The sequence below is a fragment of the Asparagus officinalis genome, chromosome 4, assembly GCF_001876935.1.
Source record: "Asparagus officinalis chromosome 4, Aspof.V1, whole genome shotgun sequence".
In the NCBI taxonomy this organism is placed as follows: Eukaryota; Viridiplantae; Streptophyta; class Magnoliopsida; order Asparagales; family Asparagaceae; genus Asparagus; species Asparagus officinalis.
This window is the reverse complement of record NC_033797.1, coordinates 42,720,622-42,746,489: the sequence shown is the minus strand read 5'-3', so window position 1 is coordinate 42,746,489 and position 25,868 is coordinate 42,720,622. Positions and strand designations below refer to the sequence as shown.

Below are 25,868 nucleotides of genomic sequence, written 5' to 3'. Positions count from 1 at the left end.
CATTTCCGGAATAAGGCGATGAACTGCCGAGATCCGATCACGAAGGACTTCATCCTCCAAATATATCATAACAACCTATCTATTAAGATATTGGAAGTTATGGGAGTCTCACCGTCCAACACATGGAAAGAGTTGAAGACGCGCGGAGAGCAGGCCGAACGCTTCCTCAGATGGAAGAAAGCCGAGAGAAGCCAACAAATGGTTAACTCTCCGAACTCAAGCTTCATCTTCCGTGGTAAAGGGAAGACACCTGCAGCAGTCGTTGATGTTAATCAGACGTTGCAATAGCAACCCCGAAGACAGCAGAATACTTCGGTTCCGAGACTCCAAAAAGAGTACTCCTTCAAAAACGAAGATGTTCTAGCCATTTTCGAGTCCCTCCTTGAAAATAACAGGATCAAGTTACCACCTATCGTAGATTAGGAGGAAGCTGACAATACTACAGATCCGAAGTACTGTGTGTACCACAGGAGGATCATTCATCCCACCAAGGCTTGCTTCGCTTTCAAGAATAGCATCCAAACCTTGGTTGAAGCCGGCGTCATAACGCTCAATTAAGTCGAATGAAGACTCCGACAAGTATAAGAGTATAAACTACTCATTCCGACACTCCGAAGAGTATATGAATATAAACTGCTTCTCAATCCTCCAACAGGTATATGAGGTTAAACTGCTCCCTGCATCCTCTAACAGGTATATGAGGTTAAACTGCGCCCTACATACTCCAACAGATATATGAGTCTAAACTGTTTCCTTTCTTTCACGAGAAGTTCCTAGAGAGTGTCATGTCTGGTATTCTTAAGGATAGCCCAGTCATCCAACTAAGTACAATGTTAGACCTAGTTTCGCAAAGGAAGCTGGGGGTGGATGATTCATATAACGGGAAGTATCCGGAAGAATGTTACATATAATATTCTTAGGGATAATCCGGTCATTACAAACAAAGTGATAAACACTAAACTCCCACTGTTAAAGTCCGGACATAGTACTCAAAATTTTAATATCCTGATCGTTGGCGATTGTCAAACCCTTTTGTGTTAAGTATTTGTCACTTAACACCAGGAACCCTCTTTGAGTGATCTGTACGAATCAACACTCCCACTGTAATTTGTACTCCCACTCTCACTGTTCATTTGGTCAAACCTTCCTACAGTTAGGACCAAAGCCAAAATCGCCTCTCGATTCCTTCCATGAACGAGAGGTCCACTTTCAAATCGAGTGATCAAACCTTCCTATAGTTAGGGTCACCTCAAACTCCCGCTTGGTGAAACCTTCCTACAGTTAGGGCCAAAATCACAATTCACTCTCAATAAATGAGAAATTCATCCTTAGTTCAGTAATCAAACCTTCCGACAGTTAGGATTATCTGAATCCTTTCGATTCTCGGAGTGGAGATCACACTCTTAGTTTTACTCTTCAGATTCTCAAAGTGGAGATCTCACTTTGAGTTTTCTTTATAACTGGAGATAGAATATAAAATTCTTCCTCTCCAGCATCGGGTTCGTCTTTTCCCCAAGAGAAGACACTATTTTTCAACTCTCAAAATCCGTGCTTCACACGTGCGGAGAATTTTATCCTGAATCCTAAGTAGGGATAAGTCAGCGCCTAACACGTATTGCCGGTTAGTTCTTGACCGTAAAAAGAACAAAAGCCCACATATTCAACATTGTGGTAGGTTGTTATTCATAATACCATAATCTGTGTCTCACACACACGGAGAATTTTATCCCGAATATTAAGAAGGGATAAGTCGATGCCTAACACGTATTGTCGGTTTAGTCTTTCACCGATGAAAAAAAACACCAGAATCCGAGTCTGGGGACTTTTATCCCGAAGCCTAAGTAGGGATAAGTCAGCGCCTAACACGCGTTGTCGGTTAGTTCTTGACCGTAAAAAGAACAAAAGCCTACATATTTAACATTATGGTAGGTTGTTATTCATAACACCATAATCCGTGCCTTACATGTACGGGGAATTTTGTTCCGAATCCTAAGTAAGGATAAGTCAACGCCTAACTGTTTGCGTCAAAAGTTGACTTTGTCATGGAATTCATTATATCTTCGGTCGATTACAACAAATTCAAAAGAGATAGTCTTTTTATAAGACTTCTTTTACACAACAAAAGGAAAATTACAACTTTTTAGACACAAACGCAGGATCGTTGTTTGGATCGCTACTCGCGTGGGATCTTTGCCTGTGCCGGGAGCGCTTTGACTCGTGGACCACCAAATCACAGATTCTGATTGAACCGTGAGGGGTTTAATGATTCTTCCTTCGTTTATCGAAGTAAGAATTTAAAGCGAATATCTTATCGATGTAAGATGTTCACTCTTCCAAAGATCAAGTCTGAGCTTAGATCTCTAGGACTCGCTAGAAGCTTCTTGAGGATGTTTGTGAAGAAGGAAGACTCTCTCTCTTGCTCTAATTCACCAAAACTCAAGGCTCTCTGCTCTAATCTCTCTGGAAAATGCTCAGCCCCTGTCAATGATGGCCATAGGGGGGTATTTATAGCCTCCTTAGACGATAACTGAAGAAATAGCTGGTCAATAACTGTCTCTTTAGGCGCGGCAGCTGATGATGTCGCGGCTAAAGGGCGCGACAGTTGACACTGTCGCGGCCAAAGAGCGCGGCAGTCGACACTGCCGCGGCTAAAGGGGCAGTTACACCCACGTTCATACGTGTTTGAAACAGTTCTCCCACGACCTTTAGAGTGGTATTTGGATGTCTGTAAGCATTTTTCGACGCCTACAGATACCCCCTCCAAAGTATTCCAGACTCATTCTTTTATAGAGGAGTCTGGGATACTTTGGATAAGACAGATCTTATCTGCAACCCCTTCAATGCTTGTTTGAGTAGATCGTGGAGAGGAGTCCATAAAATAGCTTCGGCTCTTGATCTTTTCATCCATTAGTCTATTCAGTTCTTTGTAGAATAGCTAATGATTCTTCGGCACTGTGTTTATCGCTGAACCGTTGTTGAAATTTTTAATCGAGGCTGGCATTTCCATATTGATGCTCGTTTGTCCTTTGAGAGTTCGTCAGGTTATCCTTAAGAATTTGTTGGTAGAGATGAACCCGATGATGGAGAGGAAGAATTTTATATTCTATCTCCTGGTCTCTTGTTTGTTGGTAGAGATGAACCCGATGATGGAGAGGAAGAATTTTATATTCTATCTCCTGGTCTCTTGTTTGTTGGTAGAGATAAACCCGATGATGGAGAGGAAGAATTTTATATTCTATCTCCTGGTGCAAAAGAAACTCAAAGTGGGATCTCCACTTAGAGAATCTGAATTGGTTTGAATAATCCTAACTGTCATAAGGTTTGATTATCCAATTCAAAACTGGACCTTTCGTTCGTAAAATGAATCGAAAGGAGATTTTGGTTGTGGTCTTAACTTTAGTAAGGTTTGACCAAGCGGGGGTTTTGAGACGATTCTAACTGTAGGAAGGCTTGATCGCTCAATTTGTGGACCTCTCGTTCATGGAACGAATCGAGAGGGGATTTTGGCTTTGGTCCTAACTGTTTAAAGGTTTGACCAAGTGAGGAATAGGAGTAGGGTGCAAATAACAATGAGTTTATTGATTTGCACAATGGACCTCTCGTTCATTGAAGGAATCGAGAGGGGATTTTGGTTTTGGTCCTAACTGTTTAAAGGTTTGACCAAATAGGAATTTGATACGATCCTAACTGTTTAAAGGTTTGATCGCTCAATTTGAGGACCTCTCGTTCATGGAACGAATCGAGAGGGGATTTTGGTTTTGGTCCTAACTGTTTAAAGGTTTGACCAAATAGGAATTCGAGACGATCCTAACTATTTAAAGGTTTGATCGTTCAATTTGTGGACCTCTCGTTCATGGAAGGAATCGAGAGAGGATTTTGGCTTTGGTCCTAACTGTTTAAAGGTTTGACCAAAATGGGAATTTAAGACGATCCTAACTGTTTAAAGGTTTGATCGTTCAATTTGTGGACCTCTCGTTCATGGAACGAATCGAGAGGGGATTTTGGCTTTGGTCCTAACTGTTTAAAGGTTTGACCAAGATGGGAATTTGAGACGATCCTAACTGTTTAAAGGTTTGATCGTTCAATTTGTGGACCTCTCGTTCATGGAACGAATCGAGAGGGGATTTTGGCTTTGGTCCTAACTGTTTAAAGGTTTGACCAAGATGGGAATTTGAGACGATCCTAACTGTTTAAAGGTTTGATCGTTCAATTTGTGGACCTCTCGTTCATGGAACGAATCGAGAGGGGATTTTGGCTTTGGTCCTAACTGTTTAAAGGTTTGACCAAGATGGGAATTTGAGACGATCCTAACTGTTTAAAGGTTTGATCGTTCAATTTGTGGACCTCTCGTTCATGGAACGAATCGAGAGGGGATTTTGGCTTTGGTCCTAACTGTTTAAAGGTTTGACCAAGATGGGAATTTGAGACGATCCTAACTGTTTAAAGGTTTGATCGTTCAATTTGTGGACCTCTCGTTCATGGAACGAATCGAGAGGGGATTTTGGCTTTGGTCCTAACTGTTTAAAGGTTTGACCAAGATGGGAATTTGAGACGATCCTAACTGTTTAAAGGTTTGATCGTTCAATTTGTGGACCTCTCGTTCATGGAACGAATCGAGAGGGGATTTTGGCTTTGGTCCTAACTGTTTAAAGGTTTGACCAAGATGGGAATTTGAGACGATCCTAACTGTTTAAAGGTTTGATCGTTCAATTTGTGGACCTCTCGTTCATGGAACGAATCGAGAGGGGATTTTGGCTTTGGTCCTAACTGTTTAAAGGTTTGACCAAGATGGGAATTTGAGACGATCCTAACTGTTTAAAGGTTTGATCGTTCAATTTGTGGACCTCTCGTTCATGGAACGAATCGAGAGGGGATTTTGGCTTTGGTCCTAACTGTTTAAAGGTTTGACCAAGATGGGAATTTGAGACGATCCTAACTGTTTAAAGGTTTGATCGTTCAATTTGTGGACCTCTCGTTCATGGAACGAATCGAGAGGGGATTTTGGCTTTGGTCCTAACTGTTTAAAGGTTTGACCAAGATGGGAATTTGAGACGATCCTAACTGTTTAAAGGTTTGATCGTTCAATTTGTGGACCTCTCGTTCATGGAACGAATCGAGAGGGGATTTTGGCTTTGGTCCTAACTGTTTAAAGGTTTGACCAAGATGGGAATTTGAGACGATCCTAACTGTTTAAAGGTTTGATCGTTCAATTTGTGGACCTCTCGTTCATGGAACGAATCGAGAGGGGATTTTGGCTTTGGTCCTAACTGTTTAAAGGTTTGACCAAGATGGGAATTTGAGACGATCCTAACTGTTTAAAGGTTTGATCGTTCAATTTGTGGACCTCTCGTTCATGGAACGAATCGAGAGGGGATTTTGGCTTTGGTCCTAACTGTTTAAAGGTTTGACCAAGATGGGAATTTGAGACGATCCTAACTGTTTAAAGGTTTAACATTGTACTCAGTTGGATAATCGAGAAGCAGTTTATACTCATATGCTCTTTGGAGTGTGGGGAAACAGTTTATACTCGTGCACCCACTGGAGTTGGGGAAAGCAGTTTATACTCGTGTATCCGATGGAGTAGTGGAATACAGTTTATACTCGTGCACCCGCTGGAGTTGGGGAAAACAGTTTATACTCGTGTATCCGATGGAGTAATATGGTCGTCTTTACTCGACTTCTTTGGCCGTTATGACGCCGGAGTCAATTAAGGCTTGGATTTTGTTTTTGAGTCCAAAGCAAATTTCGGTGGGATGAAGAATCCTTCTGTGGTACGCACAGTAATTTGGATCCGTAATCATCTTAGCTCCATCCTGATCTTTAATAGGTGGTAGCTCGATTTTGTCATTAGCGAGGAGGTATTCCAATATGGCTGGAGCTTCATCCTCTTCGAATGAATATTCTTTTTGAAACTTCGGATCGAAAGTTGCGTTCCCAATGATTGCAGATGTCATTTGTTGGCCTTTCTCAGCTTCCTTTCTTTTAAGAAAGTGTTCAGCTTGTTCGCCACGAAATTTTAACTCCTTCCAAGTTGTGGACGGCTCAACCCCCAGAGCTTCCAAGACATCGATGGAGAGGTTATTGTGGCATGTTTGCAGGATGAACTCCTCTGTAATAGGATCTCTGCAATTCATCGCCATGTTACGGAAACGCTTGACAAAATTGTCGACTGACTCTCCGTCTTTTTGCTTCTCATCCAAAAGGATTCCGATTGACACTTCGGTGTCATTATCGAAGAAGTTGCTGAGGAACAAACTTTCCATGTCATCCCAGCAATTGATGCTCCCTGGCTTGAGCCGTCGGTACCAATCGAAGGCAGGTCCGCGAAGGGTGCCAACGAATGACCGGACCATTAAAGCCTCGTTTCCAGAGATCATGCCCAAATGAGACTTGAAATAAATCAAGTGTTGAATCGGCGAACTCTTCCCTTCAAACGGTGTGAAGTTAATCAGATTGAATTTGGTCGGGTATGGTATTGAATCCCATTCCCTCGGATAAGGACATGGAATACCCGTCTTCTTAACTTCTTGAGCCGTCATCAAAGCATTGATTTTGTCTTCAAGTTTTTGCATTTTCCCGTCATCGTCTTCATTTCTTTCTGAATGATGTCGAGTAAAGATAATTGGACCACCCCCAGTGAGAGGTGCTATTGAACCACCCCCAATATCGTTATTGGGAGGGTGTGTTAAACCACCCCCAGCGTTATTGCTATTGGGAGGTGTATCAGCCATAATGACTTCATCCACTTCTGGATCACTGTCATCCACAACTTTCTGAGTGTGGTGGCTGGATTCAGTTCTTTGACTGGACTCAGGGGGTTGAGGCCGCTGAGCTAGCAATTCTCTCATTTGTTGGATAGCTAACTCCATTTCTGTCTTCACTTCAGCTCTAATTTCTTCACGTTGCTTCGCTAGAGCTTCTTGAAGCATTTGAGCAAATTGATCAGAGGTGATCGTGAGTACTTCTCTGGTTTGTCCTGTGCTAGACATTGTATCATCAGAAGCGATTGCAGAACAAGTGTCCGAGAATTCATCCTCCGAGGTCATTCCTTCTTGCATTCTTTTGTAATCTCTGCGCCTGATGGCTCCTAATTGGAGTCGAGACATCCTTTGAGCAATTCTTGGATTGACTTTTCCTCCCGGGGCAAAGCTTGGATTGACTTTTCCTCTCGGGGAAAAGTCGGGATTTGGGTCACTTGAATGCCGCTTAGACTTTCTTTTATCAGCCACGTTGATGGTGACTTCAGGGAATTCATCATTTTGGACAGCTGCTCTTCTTTTGCGGAAATGTCTCGGCTTAGGCTTAGACAATACAGAGACTCTTCGTGGGATGGCTTCTCGTTTGAAACAGTCACATTCTGATAATGCTGCTTTAACGAGTCGCGCACAGGAACAATGAGAGTTTATTTCTCGAATAACTCTCTTTCGAAAATTATTCACAACCCCAACTTGATAATACGATTCATCGGTATGATTGCCAAAAAATCGTATCGTCTGTTGGCATGACCTCCCAGGTATGACGATATCATTTGGTGAATGCGTCTTCTTCTGGGGGTGTAAAACCTTGTTGGCATTCTCAGGACAATTTATTTTTGTCTTTGAGCGATCCAAGGTTTATGTCGGGAGTCACACGTTTAGAACCACCCCCTTGCGGGTATGGAGTCTTAACGGGCTCCGAATGCTGCTTTTGTATAAGTCCAGACTTTGGAATCCAAACTTGGCGGAGTTTCGATGGTTCTTTGGCCACCGTTTCCTTCTTCCTTTCTCGTCTTTGTTGTAAGAGAGCACGAGCATGAACAGCGTTTGCACGACGTTTTTGTATACGTTCTTTGAGGGTCGAACGAGTCCTTTTGACAATAGTCCATTCCTCCGTCGTGAGTTTAGCAGAGACATGAGTGATTGGTCGTTGAGACAACTGAACCACTCAATGTCTCCTCGACTCTAGGTCCGCGTGATAGCAAACCCCATCGGTTTGTTCTAAGGCCTTAGCTATTTGACGAGCGCGGCGCTGACATTGTCTCTGACGAGCCCTCTTCGTCGGTGCTGGTAGGCTTTGATTCGATGATTCTTTAACTAGATAGGAGTCATTGTGAGCAGAGGTGTTGCGAGTAAAATCCTCAGCAACAATCAGGCGAGAATCTTCATTTTGTGCCTTCTTTGGCATGTAAGTCTTCCTCAATTGTGAGATCCTCTTATACTTGCGAGGCAATGAAGATCTTGAAGAGGATGATAAGAGATATTCCTCAAACTTGGTTTGGTCGAATTCGTATTCGACCATGGATTCAACCGGGATCTTGATGATTGGCTGCGACACGACGGTCTCGGCAGCGAGACCGTTGGCTCCCACTGTGGTCGCCAGCTTGTTTGCGTCAAAAGTTAACTTTGTCATGGAATTCATTATATCTTCGGTCGATTACAACAAATTCAAAAGAGATAGTCTTTTTATAAGACTTCTTTTACACAACAAAAGAAAAATTACAACTTTTTAGAAACAAACGCAGGATCGTTGTTTGGATCGCTGCTTGCGTGGGATCTTTGCCTGTGCCGGGAGCGCTTTGACTCGTGGACCACCGAATCACAGATTCTGATTGAACCGTGAGGGGTTTAATGATTCTTCTTTCGTTTATCGAAGTAAGAATTTGAAGCGAATATCTTATCGATGTAAGATGTTCACTCTTCTAAAGATCAAGTCAGAGCTTAGATCTCAAGGAATGGCCAAAAGCTTATTGAGGATGTTTGTGAAGAAGAAAGACTCTCTCTCTTGCTCTAATTCACCAAAACTCAAGGCTCTCTGCTCTAATCTCCTTGGAAAATGCTCAGCCCCTGTCAATGATGGCCATAGGGGGGTATTTATAGCCTCCTTAGACGATAACTGAAGAAATAGCCGATCAACAACTGCCTCTTTAGGCGCGGCAGTTAATGTTGTCGCGGCTAAAGGCGCGACAGTCGACACTGTCGCGGCCAAAGAGCGCGGCAGTCGACACTGCCGCGGCTAAAGGGGCAGTTACATGCACGTTCATACGTGTTTGAAACCGTTCTCCCACGACCTTTAACCACCTTTTTCGTGGTTTAACTGCTCGTCCACGTCAGCACACGTTCTATCTCTGATACGCTGCCACGTGGACTTCAAAAATTATCAGATAACTCCCTTATAACTGCCACAACATCCTTCTTTAACTGCCGCGGCACCATAGGTTACAGCGGTTAAGCCGCGGCACCATAGGCTGTCGCGCCTTAGCCGCGGCACCTTGGTCTGCCGCGCCTTAGCCGCGGCACCATGTCTTGCCGCGCCTTAGCCGCGGCACCATGTCCTGCCGCGCCACCATGTGTTGTTTGGTGACGTGTATATTGTTCTTCTATGTCATCTTGAGTGGTGTTTGAATGTCTGTAAGCATTTTTCGACGCCTACACTAACATGCGTTGCTGGTTTAGTCTTTCACCGATTAAAAAAGACACCAGAATTCGAGTCTGGGGACTTTTATCCCGAAGCCTAAGAAGAGATAAGTCAGCGCCTAACACGAGTTGCCGGTTAGTTCTAGACCGTAAAAAGAACAAAATCCTACATATTCAACATTGTGGTAGGTTGTTATTCATAACACCATAAGCCGTACCTTACACACGCGGGGAATTTTATTCTGAATCCTGAGTAGGGATAAGTCAACGCTTAACACGCGTTGCCGGTTTAGTCTTTCATCGATTTAAGAAGATACCAGAATCCAAGTCTGGGGAATTTTATCTCGAATCCTAAGTAGGATAAGTCAATGCCTAACACGCGTTACCGGTTTAGTCTTTCATCGATTGAAGAAGACACCAGAATCTAAGTATGAGGAATTTTATCCTGAAGCCTAAGAAGAGATAAGTCAGCGCCTAACACGCGTTGTCGGTTAGTCTTTTGCCGTAAAAAGGACAAAAGCCCACATATTCGACATTATGGTAGGTTGTTATTCATAACGCCAAAATCCGTGCTTCACACGCATGTGGACTTTTATTCTGAATCCTAAGAAGAGATAAGTCAACGCCTAACACGTGTTTCCGGGTAGTCTATTCCTGTAAGAAAGACGAAGTCTACGTATTTAATATCGTAGCACTAAAAGAGTTAACTCTTTTAGCATAACATCACATGCAGAATGGACTTAAACAATCCGTATGCAAGCCCGATTCAAACAGTAATCAGTAAAAGCACGTCAAATCCGTTGATGACTGAAGATTTGCTAAAAATCCTGAGTCTGCATCTGATACATGTGGCCGGGTAGTCTATTCCCGTGAGAAAGATGAAGTCTACGTATTTAATATCGTAGCACTAAAAGAATTAACTCTTTTAGCATAATGTTACATGCGGAACATACTTCAACAATCTGCATGCTAGTCCGACTCAAACGGTAGTCGGTAAAGGCTCATCAAACCCGTTGATGGCTGAGGGTTTGCCAAAAATCCTATGCATGTGAGAGTCATTGACGCACTAGCTTCATTAGTTGGTCTCGTGACTTGAGCATCTAACAACTTCAGGATAAGATCCATACCTACAAATGAATCAGTTTTAATAGTTGGTCCTGCAACCTCAACACTTGAGACTACCACGTGTTGCGATGGAAAGTCAACGCCGGGGGATCCGAAATCCTAGACCAACATCGGTCAACGCGTAACCCTAGGTCAACGTCAGTCAACGCGTTGTAATGGAAAGTCAACATCGGGTGATCCGAAATCCTAGGTCAACGCCGGTCAACGCGTAACTCTAGGTCAACGCTATTCAACGCGTTACGATAAAAGTCAACACAAGTCAATATATTGTGATGGAGATAATCAGTTCAAAGTCAACTCGATGATACAAGCCAAAATCAACTCACCAGTTTCGATTTGAGACTTCGGTGATGGCCAGACGATAAACACAGCGCCGAAACAACTTCAGTTATTCATTAAGATATTGAATAGACTAAAAATCGAAGGAGTCAAGAATCAAAGCTAACTACATGTCCTTTTACACCAACTGAAAGTTAGACCGATCATATCCAAAGTATTTCGGGCTAATCTATAAAAGAAACGAGACTGAAACACTTTAGATGGGATATCTGTAGGCATCAAAAATTACCTATAGGTCCCCGCACGCGGCTCGAGACAGAGAGAAGACGATGAACGTCACTATTCGAGTCACAAAAGATCATTTGATGATGACAAATGCATGAAGTGAGTCGACGGATCGTGTGAAACAACGGAACTTCAGAATAACCAAACACGAACTGATCGGGAGCTGCGCATCGCTTACAAAAGACGAAGCGCCCCTTAGGTCTCGTTTACTCCACATGTAATTCAATCATGGAAGCTCGTAGATCTCCTTATCGGCTTTCCAACGTACTTTGAATCACGCAATTCCGAGTTCGGACAACAAAAATACGGCAGAAACGGACAGAGCACGCGAAACTATGTTTCGGGCCTCGGTTCCGGGCCTCGCCGAGACACCCCTTGGTGTCTCGGCCATGGCTGAGACACCCATGAGTGTCTCGGTCACGCCAAGACACCCACGGGTGTCCGCAGCCCAAAAATGCTGATTTAGCTGTTTTAAGCTGCTTTTCGATCGTTAACCATCTGGATTTGTTTTAATTAATCTGATATCATCCAAGAACATGGTTAAGTAGTTATAACTGAAGATAAGATCAAATCGATCATTCTTATCTGAAAACAGGGGTCCCTAAACCTATAAATATAGCCCATGGCCTTTATTTTTCCAGATCTGGAATTCTCGAACGTTGGCGAAGCCCTGCTGAATTAGAGACTGAAGAGTCATGAATTTCCGAGAGGAGGGGGAGACTTCAGCGAATTCTTCGGTATAAAGAAGGAGAGTTCGATAGATCTGCAACCCGGTTCTTTTCCTTGAGATTGCCCCGTTACGGTGATCTCGAGAAGAGTGGTTATCTCGCTGTTATCGAGATAATTGCTTTAGTTTCTTGATTTATTGACAAATCAATGAAGTTTTAGATCTGATCTCTGGATCTGATCTGATCGTTTGGTGGTCTACGGATATCAACGTTCCTGTCACAGTCCCACGTAAGCAGAAGACCAATAAACATTCTCTGCATTTGTTTTAACGAGAATTGTATTTTTATTGTGTAAGAGTCTTATAAAAAAACTATCTTTTTGTATTTTTATTGTAACGACTGAAGTTATAATGATTACCTCAATGAAGAAACTAACTTTATCCCCAAACATTTAGTGCCTTGATTAGTATCATCTACATTTGCATTGCTTGGGCTTGCCTCAGATGTAGTAGTATTATCCTCATTTAGTGGTTCATTAGATGCTCCCTCTCTAAGATCAATATCAACTTCACAAATATAATCTTCGTCACCATGCACAACGTAAACAACAATCCTCTTGCTTTTTTTAAGAGAAGCAACCATCTCATTTATGTCTCTATCATTAGTAATTTTTATAATTCCTTATGCTAAACTTTTTCTAGGAATCATATAAAAGAGTTTTGCAACACTGCTCATACTATAGTGCAATTGATCTGTTAGGACAACATTTAGCTCCCACTCTGACATTTCATCAACAACGTGATCATATTTAGTAAAACTTTACCACACACATATTTCAATGATCCCCTATTCTTTTCAAACCTCTCCCCCATGATGATACTCTACGGGCATAAATTCATACATCTTGAAATTAAAAGAGAAATTACATTAAATACTCATATTTGTTTATCTTAGGTTAATCAATGTATGAATTGAAATATATACCACTTCAATAAACTAAATAGCAAATCATTAACCTATATTTTGACATACTTTGCATTTAAATACCCCCATTTAGTAAATGTGACACTATTTAACTCAAATTACACAATCATTACAAATTTCACAAGTAATTAATTAGTATCACAATGTACAATTAAGTTAATCATAACAATCAAATTCTTTTACATGTTGCAGATCAACACAATGACCAATTTACCAATAATTACTCAACATATAAACAGAAATTAAACAAATATTCTCATTTTACACAATTATTTTAAGCAACCAACTTGTCCAATTTAACTCATTACTTGTTCATTTGTCAAAGCCTTAATCGACCATAACCCTGATGCACGGGTAAAAATCAATTGACTACTTCAATCTACTAAAAACCTAATTCAAGTTCTAACCCGAAAGAAACGACATGCAATTGGAAAAGTTAAAATAACATTACCTTTACTTGAATACTCAAACCCACCACATTCGACATGTTTGCTATATCCACTCCCAAACAGTAACTTTGGGAGTTGGATTGCCGAAAGTGCTCTTTTAGACTTGGCCTGGTTTGGTTTGGGAGAAGGGTAATTTAGTCCTCACACACCCCCAAAATTACTGTTTGGGAGTGTGAATAGTTGGACCCCACATTCGACAATCCCAAAAATAATCCCCTTTTTCCAGACTACGATGTCGGAGACCCACCTCCGCACAAGCACGACGTTGAGACCCCACACCAAAATCGAGAGAATTTTGGGTTTTTCCCTTAAAAATGACGGGTACGAGATGGGGGAGAAAGAGCGCGCTCGGATAGTAGCGTTTTTTTGGGCGAGAATTTAGTGCAGAGGTGTCGGAGGAGGGGTTTAGTTGTCGGTTTTGGGGCGGGGACCAAATGTTAGTCAAAGTTAATGGGGCGAGTTAATAGAGTACACATGTTTTACACGTGAGGGGGTTGGAGAGTATTATGGTCAGGTCACAGAGTTTTCAGGCTGAAAACATAAATAGGTGTGACATTGAAAGCATGTTGTTAGCAAGGAAACGTGGTATTCATTAACAAAAAAAAAGTAGAGGTGGTATCCATCAATTTAGGTAAAAGTTAAGGTATATAGTTTTTGATGTAAAAACCCAAAATAGTATTGATGTAACATACTCAAAACCATACCTTTTGTTTATTGGAGGATACAAAAAGATGAGTTGTGAGGATGTCACACCGAAGAACCTAAGATTCTAGCGGGAAGTACTCGTTCTGTTGAACCAAAGTAGTTGGCTTTCAGAATCTAATGCTCAAATCCATTTGAACAAGTCACAAGAAAGACTTGTGCAAGCCTATCATTTTCTCCTGCCTTCAAGCAGAAGTCATTAACAAGTTAATTAATGATAATCCAAAAGGTATGTATGTAAATAATTACTAACCATCATGGTTATAAGCAAGGTGGTCAACTTCCACCAACTTGAAAGAAAAAAAAAAGTAGTTAATACAAAGCTAACGTGAGCAAACTTTGGCCTAATCCCACTCATGCATCCCAATTCTTGATGAGCAGACAATAGAGAGAGAACACCACACAAGCAACAAGTTTAAATTTTTTTTTTTAAAGCGTCGGAGCTCCGTTTTAATTATCCAAACAAACCATCCGAATGAAAATTGCTTAATTAATTTGCCGACCCCCGAACTCTTAATTAAGCTCCTTAATTAATTTCTCTCTACGCCTTAGCTAGAGCCATGACATAGATTCCACAAGCATAAATCTCTGCCCAGCGCATCGCCAATTATCCAGTTACGTACGCTTCCAGGTGTTCGAAGTTCCCCCTCTCCATCCGAGAATATTCTCCTTTTTTTTTTCTTTTTTCTCCCTCATGTGCCTCAAAAGTACGCCTCCACTCACCACCAATAATGAATTATCTTATCCTACTTCTCTACTCCTGAGCCGAGACTCAAAAGATTGTATTTTCCTCAAAGTCTCAAATGAAATGGTGGAGCTTTCTATTGGGCCCGTACCTTATCATTCCTTATCATCAAACGTCTCCCTCCCTCTCTCTCTCTCTCTCTCTCTCTAATTGATGAAGCCAATGCATCCACCCCTTTTTCGGCCCAACCCAACGTTCAATTTCCTCTACGGAGAAATTATTTGCACAAAATACGGATAATTATCAACGCAGAAGCTTCTTATGCGAAGCTATATACGTGATCGAATCGAACGCATGCTAAGCGCGCAGCTATCTTTATTTGCATGTCAACATACCTCGTCACGTTGAACCCGTAATTTCCATATTTGTGCATCCGCATCAGCGAAAGAGCGATCACGGGGGACATTTTGGTAAGTAAGGGGGGGAGGCGTGGGGTCCACTGTTGGATGGGCCCCCCACCCCCCGCGCAAAGAACCAGAGCACTTGCGTGCAGGGTTCGCCCACCGCGTCTGATTGGGATGTGAACAAGTGAGAGGGAGTGCTGAGTGGGGGTGAAGTGGATGCGGTTTCTGGCCCTTTGTTTATTGTTGCCTCGTTGTGTTCTATCCCACTTTTTCTTCCTCCTCCGCTTCCCTTTTCCTTTGCCCTGTTTTTTTTTTATTTATTGTTATATATATTTTTTTAAATTCGGTCGCCTTTTTACGGATTTATGATGGATAGATAAATGGCCTAATGCAGCCAAGCCGAACCCCACTCCCTCTCCCCCTGTCTCTAATAAACAAATCCCCTTTCGTTTTGAGCCAAAGCTCTCCTCTCAATCATCACAGCCATTAATCCTCATCATCACCCTCCTCTCTTCTTGTTTCCTATCCCGTTCGCCACCCTCTCGCTAGCGTCACTGTTTGATTCCGAGTGGGAAAAACCTGAGTCGGTCTCTCTCTCTCTCTCTCTCTAGGCTCACTCGCTGTGTTTTCTTCTTCTTTCTCTTGCTTTTAGGTTGTCGTCGGGGAGGTAAAGGTTGGATCTTTTTACATGAACTGGGTTTCTCAAGGGAGACCACCTCGTGGGCTGTCGTTAAATTTCCTGCTCGCTGGGTTAGGATCTTGTTTTCTCGCTGAAGTTTCGATCTTGTGATGTGGGTTTGAGTTGGGTTTTCTTTTTTTTTTTCCTGCTTTCGGAGTCCTGGACGCTTTTTAGCGACCTCATTCGTGAACAGGAGATGCCTGGCCTGGGAGTTTCTGTTTAACTCGAGTTGGATAGGACCTGACATAATCCGAGGGAGGGGCGGGGCTCAATTGGTCTTTTCCCGGCTACTTTCTTTCCTCTCCCCGGTGGAGACTGAGTTGGTTCCAGCTCTCGTCCCATCTTTGGATGAGCTTTCTCCATGCCCTGGGCCTTGATTCGGTGCTGGTGTACTTGGCCTTGATCCTATGTTGGTGGTTGCTCTCCGGCATCCCCATGAACTGGCTCATTGATGCCCAGGTGATGGAGCAAAGGCCTGGTTTCCTCCACGGAAAGACAAAGTTCCTGCTTGATTTGTCGGAAAAGCTCTCGGTGAGAGGGTGGAAGAATCACATCTACTGCCATTATTTCGGCTCGAAGAGGATCAGAGAGACATGGTGGAGAAAGCTTCTCTTCTTGTGGGTGGTCGGCTGGCTTTTGGGCTCTCTGTGGATATTCTGGTTTATGAACTCTCAGGCCATCGAGAAGAGGAGGGAGACGCTGGCGAGCATGTGCGATGAGCGTGCTCGGATGCTGCAGGACCAGTTCAATGTGAGCATGAACCATCTTCAGGCCTTGGCCATTTTGGTCTCCACCTTTCACCATGCCAAATCCCCCTCCGCCATTGATCAGGTGCTAATGCCTCGTGCTCACTACTCGTGGATTTTGTCTCAATAGGAGTTAAAATTGCCCCCATACTATTATTAGTTTTTTTCGCTGTCAAATTGTATCACATGTTGTTGACAACACACTAATTTCTTGCCTCATTTTGGCAAATGGTAGCTGATCAATCATCAGATGGTCATTATGAATAATCCTAGCACTATGTTCTGCTAAAAGTTTGCTTGATTGGATAGCACGATATGGTTCGTTTTGCAGATGTTAGTTTCATTTAATTAGCAGGTGTAATGCGATAAAATATTTTTCAGTGATCTTTGAAAGCATGAGCAAGAAAGGAACACTAAAAACTACTAAAGATGTAGAACTCTGAAAGTTTGACCTGAGAAATATGTTGGTAGTGCCTCCTTCTTTAGTTTCTCTGATCCTATATCAGATGGAGCAAGGTGCTAAAGTCTTAATTAATGCTAATTTCTTTCATAAAAATGATGTCAGTTCCAATTAAATTGGTCGATAAGCATTTGGTGACCTTGTGATGAGCCCTTCATGTAAGCAAACGAAAATCACCAAACACTGTACCTTAAAAAACTTGAGATAATAATTGTCTTGAAAGCTTAATTTGAACCTTCTGCTTTACCATAAGGACATCTGTTTAGTGCGCTTGTTAATTCTTATGAGGCGGCTATATTGTTCACCGTTTGATATTGCTTTGAACCGCGTAGCAGATTTGGATTGGTGAAGTCACCATTAAAATTATTACTCCAAAAATCCTCAATGGATGAGACTTTCTTCTTGGTTAATTATCTGGCATTTGAAAAAATAAATAAAATATATATCTTCAATGTGCAGGTAACTTTTGCAAGATATGCGGAGAGAACTGCCTTTGAGAGACCGTTGACAAGTGGTGTAGCCTATGCTGTGAAAGTTTTGCGTTCTGAGAGAGAAGAGTTTGAGAAGCAACAAGGATGGACTATAAAGAAAATGGAAACACAAGAGGTATCGCCTGTTGAAGAGGAGTACGCCCCTGTCATCTTTGCCCAGGATGCTTATAAACATGTTATATCTCTAGATATGCTGACTGGGAAGGTGAATATCTTGTTTACTTCCATACATGCTATTACACCTGATATTTATGATTTGTTTTGAACAGTTTCTATGAATGCTTGATCTGGTAGTCAAAAATCCATTCACCTTTGACAATTTTCCCCCCAAAACAGGTGAATCGGAAAGTAAGAACTTTAGAGTTAGATCAATTTAATGGCGATAACAATGGAATCCATTAAATGTCCCAATCAGAAGGGTAATAAGATTATAATTAATGGAGAAAGGACTAGCGGTAGCACTTGGCGAGAAATTGTTAAAGAGGACATGATAATGATTAACTTAGCAAAGACAATAACCCTCAAATGGACTGAGTAAAAGACTGGATTCACGTAAAGTACCCAAAACTTGGGATAAAGTCTTTGTTGTTGTTGTTGTTCTTAGGTTATCACCATTAAAATAAAGATGCTATAGGATCATTTTCTTGCTATTGCCATGTGAGTCCTCTGCTGCTCATGTCATGGCATTTAGTCCTTGACATCCTGCAATATATGTTTTTTTTCTTTTACGCAAAGGTGGGATTCTTATAGTGCAGTGAAATTGCTAGATCTAATCTTTACTAGTGTTCTTAGCCATCATCAGCTGGCACCCATAGGTATACCGCTCCGTGACCATGCAGATAGACCCCCCATGTGAACCTTTTTTTGACTCTTTTACCCTCAGAGAAAGAAAATTAGTTTTTTGACAAATAGACATCCTGAGGGTAAAAGAACACTAAAATAAAAAGGTGATAGTACAGGGGGTTTATCCGCAGCGTATATCTACAGGGGGTCTTTCCGCAGTTGGAGGATGGTACATGGGTTTATCTGCAATTAACCCTAATTTTTATGTGGGTGTGATATATTATTAAATTGCGGCTTTTCTGAATTACATTATCAGCTGTCTAGTTATTTATAAAAGAGATTATTTATATCGCCATTCTGATCATTTTCTCCACATACAGGAAGATCGAGAGAATATTCTACGAGCTAGAGCATCTGGAAAGGGGGTCCTCACGGCTCCCTTCCCGCTCCTAAAATCAAACCGCTTAGGTGTCATACTCACCTATGCTGTTTATAAATCAGAACTTCCATCGAATGCAACTCCAGTCGAGCGGATCCAAGCAGCCATTGGGTAAGCAACTTAAGTCTTTACATACTTTCCGTGTTGATAGATAATAAGAATGAGGCATTCATTTATTATCTTAATATTATTTCGTAGTTACCTAGGTGGAATCTTTGACATAGAGGCTTTGGTGGATAAGTTGCTTCACCAACTTGCATGTAAGCAATCCATTATGGTGAACGTTTACGACACCACTGATCCTTATGATCCCATTAGCATGTATGGTTCAAATGTGACTGGTAATGGGATATATCATAACAGCAGCCTTCACTTTGGGGACCCTATGAGGAAGCATGAAATGCATTGCAGGTAAACTACCTTCCATTTGTCATTGTCCTTTTCATTTATCTAATATCTCATACAATCGTTACGAATTGGTAAATTGCACATAATCCCCCTTCGTCTATACCTTCAGTTGCACTTAACACCCCTCAACTTATTTAACCTCTTGATTGCCATTTTTAGAAAGATAAATTACAAGTAACACCCCTCTTTCTCATTATTTGTGAGGAGTAAAGTGCTAGTAAATGAGTTGAGGGTTGTTTAGTGTGACTGGAGGTATGAAGCGCACGCTCAATTTACCCTTTTTGTGCATCTCCAAATATATTATGTCTAATCGAATTTTGTTTCATAGCAGTAGTTTATAAGTCATAAATGTATACACAAGACGTTTAGTCATGATATTATGAATTATGATGTTATATACTGTTAATGTTCCTAGTTGGTTGTACTTAATTCTATGAAATTTTTTCCTGTGTGATAGAATGTAAATATAGCAACTATATATTCTTTTCATTGTGTATATTAGCATTCCTGAACTTTTCCAAATCTTTCTTTATTATTGGAATTAAAAACTACATATATCTTTCCATATTCAAAGCTCCATCCCTGATTGAGTTATTACCAACTACATAAACTGTTAATTATGATTTATAAATATTTTTCACACCACTGTGAATGTTGTCTTTAACAGGTTTACGCAGAAGCCCCCATTGCCGTGGCTTGCAATCACAACATCAATCGGTACTCTTGTGATTGCCTTGCTAATTGGATACATATTCCATGCAACGGTCAACCGCATTGCCAAAGTGGAAGATGATTACCGAGAGATGATGGTGCTCAAGAAACGAGCAGAAGCAGCAGATGTTGCAAAGTCCCAGGTAATTTCATTAACCTTGATACTTATTGCCAATCTTCATTTAATATAATTATTGATCTGCTTAGCTTACACTCTTAAATGCTTCATGTCTCTGTAGTTCCTGGCGACTGTTTCTCATGAGATCAGGACTCCCATGAATGGTGTTTTAGGTAAGGATCAGGAGCATATACACATATGATTTCGTTGACAAATGTAGTTGGATTACATATTTCTCATTTTATCATTGGAAATACAACTATTAGGCTTTTAGCTACCAATGTAATTGAAATCTGAATGTGGTGTAATGATTGTTCTGTTTTTTCAAAAAAAAAAAAAAAAAAATACAATTGTTACAATAGAGAAATGAAAGTTGCACCTTGCAGAAATAATGATACACAAACACAACATCAGCGGTTCTTGACTCAACTATTCATCCTGGAAAGATCTATAGGGAAATCCTATAGTATATTTTTATATAAATCCATAACTCATAATTATATGGATAATTTATATGTGTTCCAGGTATGTTGCAAATGCTTATGGATACTGATCTGGATATAACCCAACAAGATTATGTGAGAACTGCCCAAGCTAGTGGTAAAGCTTTGGTATCACTTATAAATGAGGTGCTGGACCAGGCAAAAATCGAGTCCGGAAAACTTGAGCTTGAGGCTGTCCAATTCGAGTTGAGAACAATTTTAGATGATGTCTTGTCACTTTTCTATGGGAAATCTCAAGAGAAAGGGATTGAGGTAATTAAAATTGCAGTCTTGCAGTACATCAATAATGCTTTAATGCTTCACTCTCTGATACCCCTTTTTAATGTTTGCGAGAGTAGTTGGCAGTTTATGTATCGGATCAGGTCCCTGAAGTTTTAATTGGTGACCCGGGTAGAATAAGGCAAATCATCACAAATCTTATGGGGAACTCAATTAAGGTAACCATGGCAATTGAATTTTATGTAAGAAATACAAATCATGGGTTCAAAAATTCTTATATACTTGTTCCTTGTACAGTTCACAGATAAGGGCCATATCTTTGTTACCGTCCATCTCGTTGAAGAGGTGATGGCAAATTCGTTAGAGGTGGAATCAGGAACTCCATACCAATATTCATTGAGTGTATTTCCGATTGTTGATAAAAAACGCAGTTGGGAGAATTTTAAGATATTCAATCAAGATGCTTCAGGATATCAGTCTTTCTCATCACCTTCTTTGGATCCCATAAATCTTATCATATCAGTGGAAGATACTGGTGTAGGAATCCCTCGAGAAGCCCAATCTCGGGTCTTCACTCCATTTATGCAAGTACGGCCATCAATTTCTCGGATTCACGGGGGCACGGGCATCGGCCTAAGCATTAGCAAATGCTTGGTTGGTCTCATGAAGGGAGAGATTGGGTTTGTTAGCGAACCACATATAGGTTCAACTTTCACTTTTACCGCGGTTCTTTCACGAGCACACAGCACTTCTAATGAATACAAGCCATCCGAGTTTCAAGGAATGAAAGCATTAGTGATTGATCATAGACCGGCTCGTGCTAAAGTTACGGAGTATCATCTCCAAAGGCTTGGGATTCATGCGAAACTGGCCACCGATATAAGCCAAGTTCTCCGATTAATGACAAATGGATCTCTAGTAGTCAAGATGATTCTTGTTGACAAGGAAACTTGGATGAAGGAAGCTGACATCTGGCCTTTCTTTATGAGCATTTTAAGGAAAGTTGACTCATCTGACATCCCCAAGATTTTTCTTCTTTCAAATCCTTCAATTGCTAACAAGAGCAATTCTGTGAGCTCTACTGAATACATCTCTAGTATAATTATGAAGCCCCTAAGAGCAAGCATGCTACTTGTCTCTCTGCAACGGGTTATGGGCAATGGGGATAAGGACGTTTCCCAAAATGGAGGGCCACCTAGTTTGTCATTGAGAAACCTTCTACATGGAAGGAATATACTAGTTGTGGATGATAATATAGTGAATCTTAGGGTAGCTGCAGGTGCTCTGAAGAAGTACGGAGCTGAAGTTGCTTGTGCGGAGAGCGGGAAAAAGGCAATTGATATGCTCAAGCCACCACATTTGTTCGATGCTTGTTTCATGGACATTCAAATGCCAGAAATGGATGGGTATAGTCTAGTCATTCACATTCTATTTCAGAAAATACTCCTTTTGATGATAAGAAAAGTAGGGTGCAAATATGGCATGCACATTTTGTTTCTTGCATTAATGGGGAATCCTGTCACACTACATTTAAAAAAAATTATGTTTTTCAATGTTGTAGGTCTTGGTTTTGCTTTTCAGTTTGATAGTAGTAGGATCTAAAGCTTTGATATTGTTGGCTTGTTGCACAAACAATCTGGTTCAATAAAGGTTATGATGTTGGATTAGGCTGCTGTAAGGAAATTTTTATTTCTTAATTCTACGTAGTCTTAGTTTTTATGAATAGGCTTAAAGTACAGGTTTTCTTCCTGTTCCTCCAAGTATATGTAGCCTTAGTAGTAAAATCTTTTTGCATGTGAAAGGTAATTTGACTTTATCAATAGTTAAGAGTCATCTTCTTTCATCAGAAAACCAATAGATTTTTCCATATTCCACTTATTATTCCCAATTCTAGGTTCTGGTACCATATATCAGTTAGTTCACAGTTCTAATGGAATTATATGTTCTGCTTTTTAAGGTTTGAAGCTACTCGAAGGATTCGGGAGATGGAGAAAAATGTTTATGACAGTATAAAACACGGGGAATCAACTTTAGAATCTTATGGAGATGTCTTGCACTGGCACATTCCTATATTGGCCATGACAGCTGACGTCATACAAGCCACACATGAGGAGTGTCTAAAATCGGGGATGGATGGCTATGTGTCTAAGCCATTTGAAGGAGAACAACTATATAAGGAAGTAGTGCGTTTTTTTAAATCAACCACCACAAGAACAAAGGAGAATAGTTAAGTATACACTTGTGTGATGCTAAAGGGCATTGGCATGAGAGATCTTCTCGCATTGTCATCGGGCATCAGATTGATTTTTGGGTTGCTTTGATGAGTAAGCATTTCTTTAACTACATTTCAAGGTGAACCTTCACTTTTGTCATTAGTTTTACTTCTTATCAGCCCACATCCTTGCACATTTAAAGTTCTCTTTGAATTTCAAGTTTATACTGGTCTTACGGAGACCTATTTACTAGCTGCTTTCTATCTGCAATAAACAATAAGGCACCAAAAGAAAGTATTTCTAAATTGAACCATTAGAAAGAAAGGTCTACCCGCATTTTAAAGTCATTTCACTTTATGGTTACTTAAAATATCACATGTTCTTTTTTCCCCTTCCTTTAAAGAAATCACTAAATCTAATAGCAAATAGACCATAACCCAAAAAAATAAAAAATAAAAAAATTTCTTCAAACTAGAAGCCTGAAATTTTCTGCACCTTTAGTCATTTGTATTTCTATGGTGCTGTCTGATTTTGAGTAAGCAGTTGTGTACTGAAGGATGCTTTTCACAAGTTGATAGCCAATAGGATTTATATAGTGGCTAAATTTTGTACATACTACATATCACAACCAAGGTTTGAAGTATCAGCCAATACTGATACATATGGGCTGTATCATATTGAATTTTCAGCATGTTGATCTAATCTATCGGAACCTAACAATACTGTGGATTATGCAAACCAATATTGGTAAATAACAAGATTGGATTGAAGTACTGAAATTTGATTTGGTTGTATTATATTGGAAAAATAAAGAAGTGATTAGTGAATAGAAGGCTGATGATTAAAATGACTTATTCCATGTACTGATAATTCCCATATTAAACATTTGGATTCATTGAACCTCCTAATGCCTATACTGATAAAGGCGAACTAGATCCATGATCATCCCAGATTTAAAATGTCGGTCAGAACTATGATATGACATGCGACAGGGGATCATGAATTTTTGTATTCTAATGAATCATTTGTCATCGACAACTTACCATGAAGAGTTTTTGCACCTTGGCCATATATTGTTCAAACTATCCTGAATTTTGTAATTACCTCTATCGTGCTTAATTGAATAATTGAACGTGAATGGAAGGAAGAAATATTGGCAGACTAGACTCTCTTTGTTAGTAGGAACAGATGCTTGAGATTGCATGTTATGCTGGAAAACATTACCCAAAACACATGTACCTTCATTTAGGACATAATCAAGTCTGATGTTCCAAGAATCTTCCTAATCCGAATGGTATATTTTTTAAGGATGGAGTTATCTCGACCTGATTTTTACCCATCAGCTTAAGCAAACTAGCCTTATTGAACTTGTACAAAATTGAAATTTCTTCAGTTCTCAGTGATGATATGATCTGCTGATTGTCTATGTTGAGGAGTGATAGCTACTGATGGGGATCAGATAGATGGAGATTTGTTTAGGTGAGCAATCATTTGGACATAGGAAAAACGAAAAGGAAAGATGTAATTCCGAAATTGCACTCGTCATTTAATAAAGAAAAGATACAAAGAAAGCAACTAACCCTAATGAAAGTTAAACTCCCAACTCCAAGAATTCAAGTCTATTTTTTACAGATACTAGTTGTGTAATGGATGAATTTTATCCTCGGAAGCTACTTTAAGGAATGTGATGACTGGAATGATATTGATCATTTAATGCTCGTGGATAATTTAAATCTATCTTGAAGATGGTATTTTAAATTCCAAACATAAACATTGAAAGGTTAATTTTCTAATTTTATCTGAAGGATGGGTCCTCCAAACGTTTCCCTTTTTATTTAGTTGTGAGTTTGTGTCTAAAGGTTGCTCATTTGTGTAACATATGCTTAATGTACAATTGCTTATTTTATTTTTATAGTATCCACTAGATGCAGAATCACTACATACTACCCTAATAACCACAAAATCACCAGACCCTGCTAACTGCTAAAAGAGAGCTAAGATTTTCAACGCCTACATCTTGGAAAACAGATACATATAAAAGAAATTAGAGAGCAGATAAACATTTGCCTGAGGAAATGACCACGTGGAATATCCACTGAATTAAGACAACAATATCTTCAGACTACCAAATGGAAATTAAAGATTCCCTTGAGGATACTATATGATGTAAAGTTTCTTTCGGTCCATGTGGTTTTGATCTTTCTCAAAGGGACAACACCCTCTTACGTGGATACAGATTGATGAATTTTCTATTGCTGCCTTTTTTTTTTTTTTTTTTTCTGAATTTTCTATTGCTGCCTTTTTTTTTTTTTTTTTGTCCATACTTCAGATATCTCTCATCCCATCTGATCTTCCCTTGAATTTTATCTTGCAGGGACCACATATTGCAGGTATATATTTTTTATCCTCGTATGAGAAGTCCCAACATCTGAAACAATCATTGTTCACCATTCGCTATCAGAATATCAGAAGTTCCCGAATAATAAAAAAAGAATTGCTCCATGACATAGCGATAAAGCATCTCACTTTTGCTGATTCTTACACTGTGAAATAGTAAAGGTAGAACTAGGGAAAAAGAACTATCGTCTCAGTTTGAGCTCCGTAAGGAGTGTACAGCTTTGTCCCCCATTGTTCATATGTTCCATTTATTTGTTTGATGTTGTGATAATACAAAGCATTCTTTGGTAACGAAGGAATGCGTGAATGTAAAAAAGCTATACAGTTGTATAAAGTTTGATGCAATGAAATGAGGGTTTTTGTCCCACCATATGTTTTCGGTCTAAAAAGTGAGAGTTGGATTGTGCAGCTATCTTTGGACGTCCTGGATATGTGCAGATTCAGGTTTTCAAAAGTTTCCAGTTGAAAACTTGAAGAGCTACAGAATTCAGTATTCTTTTAAACTGCCATCTATCATGGTATCGATGTGTTCAGTTGTTACTTGAATGCCTCTGTAAGTAGATAGTCCGTCACATTTTTTGTCCTATGTTTTCTGTCAGCTGCATTTGGTCGTCGAGAATCTGCAAAAGTTGAGCTAACCATCTTCAAGCACGCTAAACGAATGTACATAGGCGAATCACCCCGCCAAGCTGTGACCCGTTCATAACGGCAAAAGCCATGCACAGCTT

The 25,868-nt window shown here is 40.3% G+C and overlaps 1 protein-coding gene across 2 annotated transcripts; it reads left to right on the top strand.

Annotated features, from left to right (window-relative positions):
- LOC109837310 (probable histidine kinase 3) lies at positions 15,278–25,512 on the top strand. 2 transcript variants are annotated; one of them, XM_020405500.1, is made up of 11 exons: positions 15,278–16,483; positions 17,318–17,554; positions 18,513–18,682; positions 18,770–18,982; positions 19,647–19,833; positions 19,930–19,981; positions 20,334–20,563; positions 20,650–20,748; positions 20,828–21,936; positions 22,488–22,882; positions 25,118–25,512. In XM_020405500.1, the coding sequence occupies exons 1-10, from the start codon at positions 16,001–16,003 to the stop codon at positions 22,759–22,761; spliced, it is 3,054 nt and encodes a 1,017-aa protein (XP_020261089.1). In that variant the 5' UTR covers positions 15,278–16,000; the 3' UTR covers positions 22,762–22,882; positions 25,118–25,512. The 2 variants fall into 2 exon arrangements, with proteins under 2 accessions (XP_020261089.1, XP_020261090.1); XM_020405501.1 differs by having other exon boundaries at positions 16,001–16,483; positions 22,488–22,854.

Coding starts and splice junctions, on each gene's coding strand:
- LOC109837310 (XM_020405500.1), top strand. CDS start 16,001: ATGAGCTTTCTCCATGCCCTGGGCCTTGATTCGGTGCTGGTGTACTTG. Junction 16,484..17,317: donor CCCCCTCCGCCATTGATCAG/GTGCTAATGCCT, acceptor TTCAATGTGCAG/GTAACTTTTGCAAGATATGC. Junction 20,564..20,649: donor CTCAAGAGAAAGGGATTGAG/GTAATTAAAATT, acceptor TTGCGAGAGTAG/TTGGCAGTTTATGTATCGGA.